General features: G+C 46.5%; 1 protein-coding gene across 1 annotated transcript in view; it reads left to right on the forward strand.

The window, feature by feature from the left end:
• SUCLG1 (succinate-CoA ligase GDP/ADP-forming subunit alpha) overlaps positions 1 to 16,064 on the forward strand; it is an 85,176-nt gene that overhangs the window by 13,929 nt on the left and 55,183 nt on the right. Inside the window, exons 3-5 of the mRNA XM_063925309.1 lie at positions 12,040 to 12,156; positions 12,238 to 12,450; positions 14,624 to 14,681. Of these exons, the coding sequence (XP_063781379.1) occupies positions 12,040 to 12,156; positions 12,238 to 12,450; positions 14,624 to 14,681 (388 nt within the window). The remainder of the gene's footprint in view (positions 1 to 12,039; positions 12,157 to 12,237; positions 12,451 to 14,623; positions 14,682 to 16,064) is intronic.

Genomic DNA, 16,064 nt, shown 5'->3' on the forward strand with positions numbered 1-16,064 from the left:
GGGCCGCAGATTCGGCATTCAGGACTGGATTCTGGTGACCACGGATGCCAGCCTGAGAGGCTGGGGAGCAGTCACACAGGGAAGAAATTTCCAGGGCTTGTGGTCAAGCATGGAAACGTCTCTTCACATAAATATCCTGGAACTAAGGGCAATTTACAATGCCCTAAGTCAAGCAAGGCCTCTGCTTCAGGGTCAGTCGGTTTTGATCCAATCGGACAACATCACGGCAGTCGCCCACGTAAACAGACAGGGCGGCACAAGAAGCAGGAGGGCAATGGCAGAAGCTGCAAGAATTCTTCGCTGGGCGGAAAATCATGTGACAGCACTGTCAGCGGTGTTCATTCCGGGAGTGGACAACTGGGAAGCAGACTTCCTCAGCAGACACGACCTCCACCCGGGGGAGTGGGGACTTCACCCAGAAGTCTTCCACGTGATTGTAAACCGTTGGGAAAAACCAAAGGTGGACATGATGGCGTCTCGTCTCAACAAGAAACTAGACAGATATTGCGCCAGGTCAAGGGACCCTCAGGCAATAGCGGTGGACGCTCTGGTAACACCGTGGGTGTACCAGTCAGTGTATGTGTTCCCTCCTCTGCCTCTCATACCCAAAGTACTGAGAATCATAAGAAGGAGAGGAGTAAGAACTATACTCGTGGCTCCGGATTGGCCATGGAGGACTTGGTACCCGGAACTTCAAGAGATGCTCACGGAGGACCCGTGGTCTCTACCTCTCAGAAAGGACCTGCTCCAGCAGGGACCTTGTCTGTTCCAAGACTTACCGCGGCTGCGTTTGACGGCATGGAGGTTGAACGCCGGATCCTGAAGGAAAAAGGCATTCCAGATGAAGTCATCCCTACCCTGGTCAAGGCCAGAAAGGATGTAACCGCAAAACATTATCACCGCATTTGGCGGAAATATGTTGCGTGGTGTGAGGCCAAGAAGGCCCCTACAGAGGAATTTCAACTGGGTCGTTTCTTGCATTTCCTGCAAACAGGACTATCTATGGGCCTAAAATTAGGGTCCATTAAGGTTCAAATTTCGGCCCTGTCAATCTTCTTCCAAAAAGAACTGGCTTCAGTGCCTGAAGTTCAGACGTTTGTCAAAGGGGTACTGCATATACAGCCTCCTTTTGTGCCTCCAGTGGCACCTTGGGATCTCAATGTAGTGTTGAGTCTCCTAAAATCACATTGGTTTGAACCACTCACCACTGTGGAATTGAAATATCTCACATGGAAAATGGTCATGCTGTTAGCCCTGGCTTCAGCCAGGCGTGTCTCAGAATTGGCGGCTTTATCATATAAAAGCCCTAACCTAATTTTTCATTCAGACAGGGCAGAACTGAGGACTCGCCCTCAATTTCTCCCTAAGGTGGTTTCAGCGTTTCACATGAACCAGCCTATTGTGGTACCTGCGGCTACTAGGGACTTGGAGGACTCCAAGTTGCTGGACGTAGTCAGGGCCCTGAAAATATGTTTCCAGGACGGCTGGAGTCAGAAAATCTGACTCGCTGTTTATCCTGTATGCACCCAACAAGCTGGGTGCTCCTGCTTCTAAGCAGACGATTGCTCGTTGGATTTGTAGTACAATTCAGCTTGCACTTTCTGTGGCAGGCCTGCCACAGCCAAAATCTGTAAAAGCCCATTCCACAAGGAAAGTGGGCTCATCTTGGGCGGCTGCCCGAGGGGTCTCGGCTTTACAACTTTGCCGAGCAGCTACTTGGTCAGGGGCAAACACGTTTGCTAAATTTTACAAATTCGATACCCTGGCTGAGGAGGACCTGGAGTTCTCTCATTCGGTGCTGCAGAGTCATCCGCACTCTCCCGCCCGTTTGGGAGCTTTGGTATAATCCCCATGGTCCTTACGGAGTTCCCAGCATCCACTAGGACGTCAGAGAAAATAAGAATTTACTTACCGATAATTCTATTTCTCATAGTCCGTAGTGGATGCTGGGCGCCCATCCCAAGTGCGGATTGTCTGCAATACTTGTATATAGTTATTGTTACAAAAATCGGGTTGTTTATTGTTGTGAGCCATCTTTTCAGAGGCTCCTACGTTTATCATACTGTTAACCGGGTTCAGATCACAAGTTGTACGGTGTGATTGGTGTGGCTGGTATGAGTCTTACCCGGGATTCAAGATCCTTCCTTATTATGTACGCTCGTCCGGGCACAGTATCCTAACTGAGGCTTGGAGGAGGGTCATAGGGGGAGGAGACAGTGCACACCAGCTAGTCCTAAAGCTTTTACTTTTGTGCCCAGTCTCCTGCGGAGCCGCTAATCCCCATGGTCCTTACGGAGTTCCCAGCATCCACTACGGACTATGAGAAATAGAATTATCGGTAAGTAAATTCTTATTTTCTGGTTGTTGTATGTTAGTGGTGTGCTGGTGTATAAATCTCACCACTCATTGTTATTATGGTCCTTCTCACATATACAGATGGTTCCATCGTTTTCTTGACTAGTTTTCTGCGCCTAGTCACAACGTGATTTATTGGCATAAACCCTTCATCTGTTGTTCTCAGCTGCAATACAATACAGAGAACAAGAAGTCCGACTGGCCAGTCTCAGTTAATCCTATTAAAGGTCAAGATAAATGTGGACCCATCTGTATGTCCTTTCTCTATCGGGCGCTGTTTTACCTATAACTGCCTGTGGGAGGGGGCATAGAGGGGAGGAGCCAGCACACTCTGTGAAGAAATTTAGAGTGCACCGGCTCCTTTGGACCCCGTCTATACCCTGCGTACTAAGGGAGTCATTCCGAGTTGTTCGCTCGCTGCTATTTTTAGCAGAATTGCTAATAGGCTAAAATCCGGCAGTTCTGCGCATGCGTATGCACCGCAGGGTGCACGCGCTAAGCAATTTCACACAAAACTATGCTATTTTACTCACGGGCGAACAAAGCTTTTCAGTCGTTCTGTTGATCGGAGAATGATTGACAGGAAGTGGGTGTTTCTGGGTGGTAACTGGGCCTTTTCCGGGAGTGTGCTAAAAAACGCAGGCGTGGATGGAGAAACGGGGGAGTGGCTGGCCGGACGCTGGACGTGTTTGTGACGCTAAACCAGGAACTAAACGGACTGATGTGATCGCAATCTAGGAGTAGGTCTGGAGCTACTCAGAAACTGCAAGGAAATACTTAATAGCAGAATTGCTAATCTTTCGTTCGCAATTCTGCTATGCTAAGATACACTCCCAGAGGGCGGCGGCTTTGCGTTTGCATTGCTGCTAAAAGTAGCTAGCGAGCGAACAACTCGGAATGACCACCGAAGTCTCCCCAATATCCCTTGTGGACTAAGAGAAAAGGATTTACCGGTAGGTAATTAAAATCCTATTTTTTGATACAGGCAAAGAACCTTTCTACATATATTCCTCACAAACCTATTGAGTTCTACAAACAATTCGAAGAAATTAGGTTATGACGTAGGGGCAAAATTCTTGCCCTTGGACAGAACCTTATTTTCTAACTGAGGTAAAGGTTTGGACGATAAGTTAACAATGCCAACTGTTTCTACTGGAAGCGTCTTTCTTTCTTTCTCTTTCTCTGTCCACCTCGTCTCCCTCTTCTACTTCCCTTGCGCTTTTTGGGGTCCCTGCTAGTGGTTCGTATCTTTTGTAGTGATGAAAGTTGGAAGATAGATTCGATGGGTCCCCCAATCTCCTGCTTCTGTCAAAAAAGGGTTCCTGATGGGACCTAGGTGATGGGACCTAGGTTCTCGGTTAGGGTATCCCTTATTGATAGAATAATTCTCCCCCGCCCTGTATAAGGGACTTCTCTCCAATTAGGTGATGATGATACATTAGTGTTGCATGTCCTAATATTAGTTCCTGGGTTCTGGATAACCCACAGCGCATATTGCACACTGAAATTATTAGGACCGTCTAGCCAAAGGATTTATACACCTGTTTATCACGGGCCAGAGACCGACTGAACATTCTGAGAGTCTTCATCTTATACTATTAACAGTGGTAACTATAATTGATTATTCATTGTATTTTGGGACTTCCAGGGATTCCCTTTATGCATGCACTATATATATTTATGCTAATTTATTGTAGATCTATACTCTCCATCTCACCATTTGAGATCTAATATTGTATTGATTTTTATTGTTGTTGTCTGACATTAGAAGTGTCTTTTTATAAGGTTGCCTCTGTGGTTCTGAGTGCCTGCCTGGTACGAACAGTATACTAGTGGTTGCTTTTTTGAGGAGGCTGGCTACCCCCGCACCAGGTGGCTGCTGGTCCACAGATGTCAAGTTACACCAACATACACAGCGCCAACAAACCTTCCAGTTTTTTGTCTTTGTATTCTGTTGACAACAGATGCGAGCCTCCGCGGTTGGGGTGCTGTGATCCAGGGGGCTTTGTTTTAGGGATGGTGGTCGCCTCGGGAAGCTTCCCTTCCAATAAACATTCTGGACTCATGGTGATTTACAATGCCCTTCTATAGGCCTCCTCTCTCCTTCAACACCAGGCCTTGCAGGTCCAGTCAGACAACGCCACGGCGGTGGCCTACATAAACTGACAGGGAGGAACAAAAAGCAGGGTCGCAATGCGAGAGGTGTCCCGGATACTCCTCTGGGCGGAAAGCAATGCCAGGGCCGTGTCGCCCATATTCATTCTATGAGTGGACAATTGGGAAGCAGACTTCCTCAGCAGACACGATCTGCACGAAGGGGAATGGGGCCTCCACCCACAAGCGTTTCAGCTGTTGGTTCAATGATGGGGCTGCCTACTGATAGACATGATGGCTTCTCGGCTCAATAAAAAGCTGCGTCGCTACTGTTACAGGACGAGGGATCCACAGGCTGCAGCGGTGGACGATCTAACGAGAAAAAGATAGTCTGAAAGCGCTGGTATTCAATTAAAAAAATCTTTCCTTTTTATTTTATATTAGAAATGTATACAGAAATATCTCTTAAACAATAAACCTAAAATATATTTATGATGTTAATTATTCACTCACAGCACATACATGAGGCTGTTTTGCATAGGTATCCTCACAAATCAGGAATTTATATCTATGTGTATAGAGAATTTGAGGACTATCAATCTCTAATTAAAATCTCCAGTCCGTAGTTATACGGATGTAAAAAAAAACCTTCCCAAGGTAATCTATAGAGTCATATATATGTATATGTATATATGTATATATATATATATATATATATATATATATATATATATATATATATATATATATACACACACACACTGCTCAAAAAAATAAAGGGAACACTAAAATAACATCCTAGATATGAATGAAATATTCTTATTAAATACTTTGTTCTTTACATAGTTGAATGTGCCGACAACAAAATCACACAAATTATCAATGGAAATCAAATTTATTAAGCCATGGAGGTCTGGATTTGGAGTCACCCTCAAAATTAAAGAGGAAAAACACACTACAGGCTTATCCAACTTTGATGTAATGTCCTTAAAACAAGATAAAAATGAGGCTCAGTAGTGTGGGTGGCCTCCACGTGCCTGTATGTCCTCCCTACAACGCCTGGGCTTGCTCCTGATGAGGTGGCGGATGGTCTCCTGAGGGATCTCCTCCCAGACCTGGACTAAAGCATCCGCCAACTCCTGGACAGTCTGTGGTGCAACGTGGCATTGGTGGATGGAGCGAGACATGATGTCCCAGATGTGCTCAATTGGATTCAGGTCTGTGGAACGGGCGGGCCAGTCCATAGCATCAATGCCTTCATCTTGCAGGAACTGCTGACACACTCCAGCCGCATGAGGTCTAGCATTGTCTTGCATTAGGAGGAACCCAGGGCCAACCGCACCAGCATGTGGTCTCACAAGGGATCTGAGGATCTCACCTCGGTACCTAATGGCAGTCGGGCTACCTCTGGCGAGCACATGGAGGGCTGTGCGGCCCCCCAAAGAAATGCCACCCCACACCATTACTGACCCATTGCCAAACCGGTCATGCTGGAGGATGTTGCAGGCAGCAGAACGTTCTCCTTGGCGTCTCTAGACTCTGTCACGTCTGTCACATGTGCTCAGTGAGAACCTTCTTTCATCTGTGAAGAGCACAGGGGGCCAGTGGCGTATTTGCCAATCTTGGTGTTCTCTGGCAAATGCCAAACGTCCTGCACGGTGTTGGGCTGTAAACACAACCCCCACCTGTGGACGTCGGGCCCTCATACCACCCTCATGGAGTCTGTTTCTGATCGTTTGAGTAGACACATGCACATTTGTGGCTTGCTGGAGGTCATTTTTCAGGGCTCTGGCAGTGCTCCTCCTGTTCCTCCGTGCAAAAAGGCGGAGATAGCGGTCCTGCTGCTGGGTTGTTGCCCTCCTACGGCCTCCTCCACGTCTCCTGATGTACTGGCCTGTCTCCTGGTAGCGCCTCCATGCTCTGGACACTACGCTGACAGACGCAGCAAACCTTCTTGCCACAACTCGCATTGATGAGCTGCACTGCCTGAGCCACTTGTGTGGGTTGTAGGGAGGTCATACAGGCACGTGGAGGCCACACACACTACTGAGCCTCATTTTGACTTGTTTTAAGGACATTACATCAAAGGTGGATCAGCCTATAGTGTGTTTTTTCACTTTAATTTTGAGGGTGACTCCAAATCCAGACCTCCATGGGTTAATAAATTTGATTTCCATTGATAATGTTTGTGTGATTTTGTTGTCGGCACATTCAACTATGTAAAGAACAAAGAATTTAATAAGAATATTTCATTCATTCAGATCTAGGATGTGTTATTTTAGTGTTCCCTTTATTTTTTTGAGCAGTGTATATTACAAAAAAGTGCAATACCTATAATTATTCAAAAATTTTTGCACAGGTCCACATATATGACAACACCTATATTTTTCAGACCTGTAATCATAAAATTGAAAACGGACAAAAGCATCTATTGTTAAAGCTGGAGAGCAGAAAAAAGTGCGTAAGCAGAAATCTCACAGCTGTGTTAATTACAGTCTTTCAGCACGTCTCTTTAATGCAATTAAGAACTTTACTTTACTTTCCAGGTGTGCATAGAAAGCTACATCTGTTAGTCACAGAAAATATAGTCTGTTAGAATACAGATGTTAAAAGTCACAGTCTCCTATCATTGCCATGAAGAAATTACTTTTATAAAAACAGCATTGGTAGTATTACCACACTTTGTCCTTTTTCATTCCTCTCCTTTTGTGTTTCTATAAACTTGTCCCAAGGATTTGACTCCTGGCTGTCTATTGCCATTTGTATTAGCAGCCTTTAGCAGTTTAGAGTCCTTATTTTGGGTGACCCAACTCACTTGGAGGGAGAAGGATAATGGTGTACTCCTATGCTCATTAAAAAGCATTTCTCTGCCTCTTTGAAGTCATCAGCGGCTTCCTCGGTTAGCATGAGCTATGTATTGAATGAGCCAGGTTTTAAAACCCGTTCCCGCTGGCCGCGCATGCGCTGTGGCTATGCTATTAAAGCCTCCCTTCTATTTGGTCCATTGAGCATGTGTGGTCGTGGCCATCTTTACCGCGTCATCGCTAACCTTATGCGCATGTGTGGCGTCCATCTTTTGCATTCCAGGTGCCGGTATGCGTTCCACCGGACTTCCTGGTTCGTTCTCTTTCAAGTTAGTTGGATGTTTCTCCTCTACTTTCCGCCAAAAAAAAAGAGAATATGCATACATATATAGTGTTCCCTCTAGAAAACATAGAGGGCAGGGCGCTGAACAGCGGGGACACGTGTGCGCGCGCTGCCGAAAAGGGGCGTGGCCATGCAAATCAGGTGCTCGTGGCCATTAAACGTAATTTAAGTGGGCGGTGTGGCACACAGATGTTATTACAGGAGGCATGGGCGGCCAGCGGCGTCACTGTTGGGGGCGTGCCCAGCACCTACGTAGGTGCTGGACTTCCCCCCAAGCTCTCTCCCACCGCGTAAATGGATGCCGTGCGCATGCGCACAGCATCTTCACACGCTTGGAGGGCAGGAAACGGCAGCTGTTTAAGCAGGGCGCCGCAGAAAGGGCAGGGCAGATTTTGCCCTTAAAAAATCGGGCAGGGCGCGGCACCCTGCTAAAACAGCCTAGAGTGAACACTACATATACACACATGACTCTTCTTAAATAAACATACATGTGACTCTCAGAAAACGAACATTTAGCAAATATATGCCTCATATAGGCATAACATTATTATTCTTCCATAGTCCTTATTACAGATAGCTCAGTCGGACAACGCCACGGCGGTGGCCTACATAAACCAACAGCGAGGAACAAAAAGCAGGGTTGCAATTCGAGAGGTATCCCGGATACTCATCTGGGCGGAACGCAATGCCAGGGCTATGTCGGCCTTTCATTCCAGGAGTGGACAATTGGGAAGCAGACTTCCTCAGCAGACACGATCTGCACCCAGGGGAATGGGGCCTTCACCTGCAAGTGTTTCAGCTGTTGGTTCAACGGTGGGGGCTGCCCACTGCTAGACATGATGGCTTCTCAGCTCAACAAAAAGCTGCGTTGCTACTGTTCCAGGACGATGTAGCCACAGGCTGCAGCGGTGGATGCTCTGACGCCGCCGTGGGTTTTCCAGTTGATCTACTTGTTTCCTTCAATTCCTCTCATTCCCAGAGTTCTAAAAAGGGAAAGATTTCAATCAATTCTGATTGGCCATGCAGGGCCTGGTATGCGAACCTCCTAGCCATGTCCCTCTACGAGCCCTGGCCTCTGTCACTTCAGGAAGATCTGCAAGGTCCGTTCATCTATCAAGACTTATCACGGCTACGTTTGACGGCATGGAAGTTGAAAGGGAGATTTTAGCTAGAAAAGGGATTCCTGGAAAGGTTATCTCGACTATGGTCCGAGCCAGGAATATGGTCACATTGAAATATTACCATTGCATGGTACAAATATGCCTCTTGGCGTGAGGGTCGGCAGTATTCTACTGAAGATTTTCATCTGGGACGTTTCTTGCACTTCTTGCAGACAGGAGTAGATTTGGGCCTGCTCTTACTGTAGGCTCCATTCAAGTCCAGATTTTCCTTGTCTATCTTCTTCCAAAGGCAGTTGGCTGTTATTCCGGTAGTCCAGATGTTGAAAGGAGTCCTTCGTATTCAACTTCCCTTTGTGCCTCCCACGGCTCCGTGGGATCTCAATTTGGTTCTCTCTTTTCTCCAATCTGATTGGTTTGAACCTTTGCACAGGGTGGATATGAAATAATTGACTTGGAAGACTGTCATGCTGTTGGCCTTGGCCTCAGCGAGGCGTGTCTTGGAATTGGAGGCCTTGTCCGCAATTTTTGCCTAAGGTGGTGTCTGACATGTCTCTTACGCCAAAGTCCATGGATGTGGTTCGGGCTTTGAAGATTTATGTCGAGGACAGCTCGTCACAGGAAATCTGACTCGCTTTTTGTTCTCTATGTCGCTACCAAGATTGGTTGTCCTGCTTCCAAGCAGTCAATTGCTCGTTGGATCCACCTTACTATCAAGCAAGCTTACTCTTTTGGCAGCCTTGCCGCTGCCAAGTTGTATACAGGCCCACTCCACGAGGTCGGGTTCTTCCTGGGTGGCTGCCCGTGGTGTCTCGGCTTTGCAGTTATGCCGAGTGGCTACTTGGTCAAGTTCGAACCCGTTTGTTAAGTTCTACATGTTTGATACCTTGGCTACAGAGGATCTTCTGTTTGGTTATTTTGCAAAAACAAATTTGTGGCCTTGCAAGAGAAGACTACCTTACACTCCAGTTATGCCCCTTAAACTATATTATGCCCCACACAGTAATGCCCCTTACAAATTATGGCACACACAGTGAGGGAACTTACTTTAAACTGACTGTCAGGGATTGACTCCTGGCCGCCAGTGGGTCAGCACGGTCCCGGCACTTCCGGGTAATGCTGTGAGCTCCTATGTCAATTCCCTATTACTAGAGGTTCAGTAGGACCTCAAGCATGTCTCAGGCAGCGGCCATTTTGGCAGGGACATTTTCAGCTTTATTCCATGCGGACGGCCAGTGCGCATGAACAGACAGTGGCCACAGCGTTCCGTGCGCTACAAACGTCTCTGGTCACAGATGAAGCACAACGGAACTTGGCGTGAGGAAAACCCGCAGCTGGTGCATCGGAGACTTTCTCACAGATGTACTAACGTCGCACCCCTCAGTGTACGCTAGCAATCGCTTTTCTCGCTTACAGTTATTTTATTTATACTAATATGCACTATTTAAGCAAATAAGATGCTCAGCCGAGTCAAATGGATCTTGTTGCACCGAGAGCGGCTGTTTGGTGCGCTTGTAGCCACAGTATATGAAGACAGATCTGTAAGCAGAGTTTTATGCATCGCTTTGCGCGAGGTGGCACCACTTAGATGCTCCAAAACGGATAGCGATTTCTTGAGTTCTTTTTTTCCCATGTTAATTAGCTGATAGTGTACTACCTACTTAGGGTTATTATTTTTCTTTGTTTTATTGCAAATTGGTATTAAGCAGCAGAAAAAAGTGCATATAAGTGAGGAAAAAATGCTGCAATTTAAGAATGCTTTCAGAAATAAAGTGTTTATAGGTTATTTTTAACATTCAACAAAATACTAAGTGAATGAACAGAAGATAAATCTAAAGCAAATAAATATTTGGTGTGACCACCCTTTTGCCTTTAAAACAGCATTAATTCTTCTAGGTACACTTGCACACAGTTTTTGAAGGAACTTGGCATGGAGGTTGTTCCAAACATCTTGGAGAACTAACCACAGACCTTCTGTGGGTGTAGGCTTGCTCAAATCCTTCATGTAATCCCAGACAGACTCAATATTGTTGAAATCAGGGCTCTGTGGCGGCCATCTCATCACTTCCAGGACTCCTTGTTCTTGTTTACGCTGAAGATAGTTCTTAATGACATTGGCTGTATGTTTGGGATTGTTGTCCTGCTGCAGAATAAATTTGGTGCCAGTCAATTACCTCCCTGATGGTATGGTCAAGCTGCCTGTCATACAGTGTGATGGGCACAGTAGTAGCAGGGGACATCAGCAAGGATGCAGAGCAGAGAGTACGCCTCCCTGCTTTGTATCCCTTTGCTGAGCTTGTAACGACGACCCTGTATGAGAGGGTGGAGGATTTGTCAGTGAGGACAGGGCTGCATGTGACAGGGGCAGTGACATGATGTGAGGGGGCAATGAAAGCAGCAGGAAGCCACAGAATGGTAGTTATATAGTGGGCGGAGCAGGGTCCCCCAGCAGCACAGATTATATCAGGAGCTGAGTGATGTCAGTGAGGACAGGACTGCATGTGACAGGGGCAGTGATATGATGTGAGGAGGGGAATGGAGGAAGCAGGAAGCCACAGACTGAGAGTTATATAGTGGGAGGAGCTGACTGATGTTTCAGTGAGGTCAGGGCTGCATGTGACATGATGTGAGGAGGGGAATGGAGGCAGCAGGAAGCCACAGACTGAGAGTTACAGTATATAGTGGGAGGAGCAGGGTCCCCCAGCAGCACAGAGTATATCAGGAACTGAGTGATGTCAGTGAGGACAGGGCTGCATGTGACAGGGGCAGTGACATGATGGGAATGGAGGCAGCAGGAAGCCACAGGCCAAGAGTTATATAGTGGGAGGAGCAGGGTCCCCCAGCAGCACAGTGTATATCAGGAGATGAGTGATGTGTCAGTGAGGACAGGGCTGCATGTGACATGGCAGTGACATGATGTGAGAAGGGGAATGGAGCAGGAAGCCTTGATTTAAAGTTATTCATTAATGAGTTGCTGAGAAGGTTGGTCCCCAAGCTTAGAGCTGCGTTAACCTTTTTCTGGATAATGAGTTTATTTGGAGCACTTTGGCTGTCCAGTCATCTGTGCCATATTTTGGAACAAGTGGATTTCGAAAAAACACAATCTAGAGAACTGATCACTTTGTAAAACACAAAAAGAGCGATACTGTAATATGCAGCACTTTAACCACATCGGAAATACTGTATCTGGTGTAAACACAGTAAAGTCCTAGAATGATTAGATATGAAGAAATAAGGGCATCATGAAAACATGGACAATATGGGGGAAGGTGATGAATTAGAGTTTAGGTGTATTCTCTTCTAAATGTGTGTGTTTTGTTTTCAGGGCACCTTTCATAGCCAGCAGTCTTTGGAGTATGGCACAAAGTTAGTTGGGGGTGTGTCACCTGGCAAAGGCGGCAGCACCCACCTCGGCTTACCAGTTTTCAACAGTGTGGCAGAGGTAAGTGATCCTGTGCAGTGCCGCCTGTTGCCTCCATCCTTTCCATATTTTGCTTCTCTGAATCTGATGTCTCCTCTTCAGGCCAAGGCAGCGACCGGCGCCACCGCCTCCGTTATATATGTGCCTCCCCCGTTTGCTGCTGCGGCAATTCATGAAGCTATTGACGCCGAGGTGCCTCTTGTAGTATGTATCACCGAAGGAATCCCCCAACAGGACATGGTACGGGTCAAACACCGTCTTCTCCGGCAGCCCATTACTCGGCTCATCGGCCCTAATTGTCCCGGAGTCATCAATGTGAGTCTGTAGCTGTTACGGTACATGGGCAAAATGAATATATAGAAACAATGGTCAGGTTTCAATTGGTTTGTGGTGACCAAACTCCATTACAATAAATTACCATAAGGAGAGGACACTATGGGACTTACGTAATAGCCAGGAAGCTGCATTCTGTGTGGAAATTATTGGCGTCTGCCAGTATTTTTAAAACGACAACTGTTTACAAGCCAAAACCAGCCTGGTTTTGCCTTGTAAATGATTGCCGCTTTAAAAGCGGACTCGCCAAGCCTCCCGGCCTGTTTACAAGGCTACCAAGGTTTGAGTCTAATCTTTGGATTGCTGTGGGACATACTGTAATAATAGTTACTGTTTTTGGCTGTCATCAGAGCAGCATTGAGAGACTGTCCTACAGATTGCCTGTGGTGGTGCCCTTCTCATACAGCTGAGATAGCTTACAGTCTCCTAGCTAACAAATTAGCTATCAGGTGACATGCAAGCAGCGAGCTCACTGAAGGTGCTCTAGGTTTTTTTTTTGTCAGAGTTGTTGGAAAAACCATGTTGCACTGCAGGTGGGGCAGAGGTAACATGTGCAGAGAGAGTTTGATTTGGGTGGGGTGTGTTCAAACAGAAATCTAATTTGCAGTGTAAAAATAAAGCAGCCAGTATTTACCCTGCACAGAAACAATATAACCCACCCAAATCTAAATCTCTCTGCACGTGTTACATCTGCCTCACCTGCAGTGCAACATGGTGATGCCCAATTGCTCTTTTTTTTTTGGTTTGCTAACAACTCTGAATAAACCACTATGGCCAGTACTTGTGAGAGGCAGGATCCTCCTTATTTGTAAAACTTCATTTGATTGAATGTATTATTTGACTCACAAATTATGTATTTCAAAGAAATCTCCAAACAATTTTTGTTTATGAATATAAGCAAAAGGTGAGTTAAAGTAGCTACACACTATGCAGAGGTTTTTTTTTTTTTTTTTAACCAGTAGTCGATGCGTTTTTACAGTCAGGGGAAGGCCCCGATATCGGCCGAGCACACTGAGCAAAGGTTTTTATATTGCTAACTGATTTTCTGCAACACCACACTGAATTTGCATATGCCCGCTCACAAAGAAGATAAGGTAATTGGGATAAACCATAGGAAATATGGGCAGATAATTGAGAATGCGCACACACACTGAGATTAGCCAATTGGATCATCTAAGTCGAGCGTTTTCGGACCGTTTTATCGGTTTTAACACTTATGCCTACACACGATACGACGAAACAGGCCGATCAGTGCAAACTCAGTACAATAATTGTATAGTGTCTAGCTAGCTTTATAGCCAATAAAAAGCCCTCTGGGGAACGGGTAAGAAACATAGAAGATTGCCTAGCACAGTACTCGGGATGAGTTGGCATGAACAGATTTTGGCCCCATGTAATAGGGTCCAAGTGTAAAAGAGTACAGGATTTGCCTTGAAAAAAAAAATTGCAGCTTTAAATTCCATGGCTTTTTGTTTTTCTATAGACTGAAGATTAGTACTTGAGAGAGTTTTCCTGTTACACTGTGAAACCCCTGCGTTGTCACTCATTACATTACCATGTCACGGCTGCACTATACCCCCCCCCCCCAAATCTTTTCTCAGTGTGACGGCACAGGTTAGATGAGACACAGCTAGATCAGAATAAGGCCCATTGGTCAGTAGGGTTCACTACGATCTGCCGGCGACCAGCATACCGGCGCCGGGAGGCCGGCCGCCGGCTTACCGACAGTGTGGCGAGCGCAAATGAGCCCCTTGCGGGCTCGCTCGCCACGCTACGGGCACGGTGGCACGCTACGCACGCCACACTATTTTATTCTCCCTCCAGGGGGGCGTGGACCCCCACGAGGGAGAATAAGTGTCGGTATGCCGGCTGTCGGGCTCCCGGCGCCGGTATGCTGGTCGCCGGGAGCCCGACCGCCGACATACTGAAGACCACCCGGTCAGTATGATGGCTGTACATACAGGTGGGATAGGCCATCTCCAATGGACACTTGGGCAGATATATATGGTTATTGGCATGACGATTATTTAGGGGCAGCATGTTGTCCAATTTGCCGACACCTGTGGCCAGAGATACTTTTTATGTTTTACTCTTGTACGCTATGTTTCTTGCTGTAGACCTTTATCTTATTTACTTTATTTCAATTCATTTCTAGCCTGGAGAATGTAAAATCGGAATTATGCCAGGCCACATCCATAAAAAAGGACGAATTGGTGAGTACGTAAGTCAGTGACGCCGAATAGCATCTAGCGACTCATTGCTTCTGTCACCTTTCCATGATATGCGTTGTGTGTGTGTCGGTCTCACAATGCTGTGTTCATCACACTTGTTGCTGCATTAGATGTCTCTTTCTGGTGCTTCTGTAACCCTGCTTCTGTATATTTGGGGGTGAGGGGGGCTCGACTGCACACCCTAATCATGAACTATGGAGCACCCTCTATTTGCATCTGGTTCATTTACCATTTCGGATACCCCGAGCCACTTGGGTGCTTATTACATGAGGCTAATAAATGTGTTTGCATTGAGCTCTGCAAATTTTGCCATTGATACAGTGAAGCCACATCTTCCGTTCTATTCCAGCCGCATCTGACCCGGGTGCATTGAAGTCTACCTGTATGTATCAGTACTTCTATCAGGTAGACTCAAGACTCTTTCCCATTATATAAGATAGCAAAAAGGTTTTAATACCTCTGTGTGTTTCTAAATCCTGGAATATCCTCCTACTCTGCATACTGTAACATTCAGGTGCATGGGGAGTTGCAGAATCATGTTTGAGCTCACATTCCCAGACGGCAGAAGAATAGGAAAACATGTACTGTATATGGCTTATGTTTCCTGGATATTGCACTTGAAGCCTCAATGCAAATACCGTCTGTCTTGAACATATGGAAATGTTGCTTTTCAAATCACAGTTTGCGTATTTTTTTTTCTTCCCCCCTGTGCGGTCTATCTGGCTATATAATATCTGTGAGACGGCCACTTGGTGGCGCCATATACAATAGGATAACAACGGAAGACAAAGTTGTTAGCTGTATACAGTACCATGTGGTTAGTTCCTGGGTAATCAATACACGGTGCCCCTTTGCAGTATAGCAAGTAGTATGGCAGCTTAGAACATTGGGGCAGATGTATGACCTGGCTATAAGGGGGGGGGGGGGGGGGTGGTGGTATCAGCACACGTTATATACACTGATGCTTCTCCCTCCCCTCCATGTATTACAGCGATGTTCGATGTTACGTGACAGGGGCACTATGCACCCCTGTCATTATCGGCGCTGCTATCTGTACGATTGCGCATTGATGTGTAGTGCGATCAACAGCCGCAGGTGGTGTTGCCCCATTCTCAGCACTGTCCCTGGCTTTGTTCTCCGACAGCCAGTGACTGTGCGTACAGTGGACAATAAAGTTTATTGTTGTTTTTTTCCCTCAATGCTACTGCGGGTGCCGCTGCTGGATTTCTGGCCGGCGCATGCACAGACAGTAAGCAGCGCCGGTCAGTGGGAGCAGACACAGCTGAAAGAGGGAGCGCGTACTTCACCACAGAGGGACTTTATCACTCTCCCTCTTCAGCAAACGTCTTTATAATATATTACATG

This window comes from Pseudophryne corroboree, chromosome 1, assembly GCF_028390025.1.
Source record: "Pseudophryne corroboree isolate aPseCor3 chromosome 1, aPseCor3.hap2, whole genome shotgun sequence".
Classification (NCBI taxonomy): Eukaryota; Metazoa; Chordata; class Amphibia; order Anura; family Myobatrachidae; genus Pseudophryne; species Pseudophryne corroboree.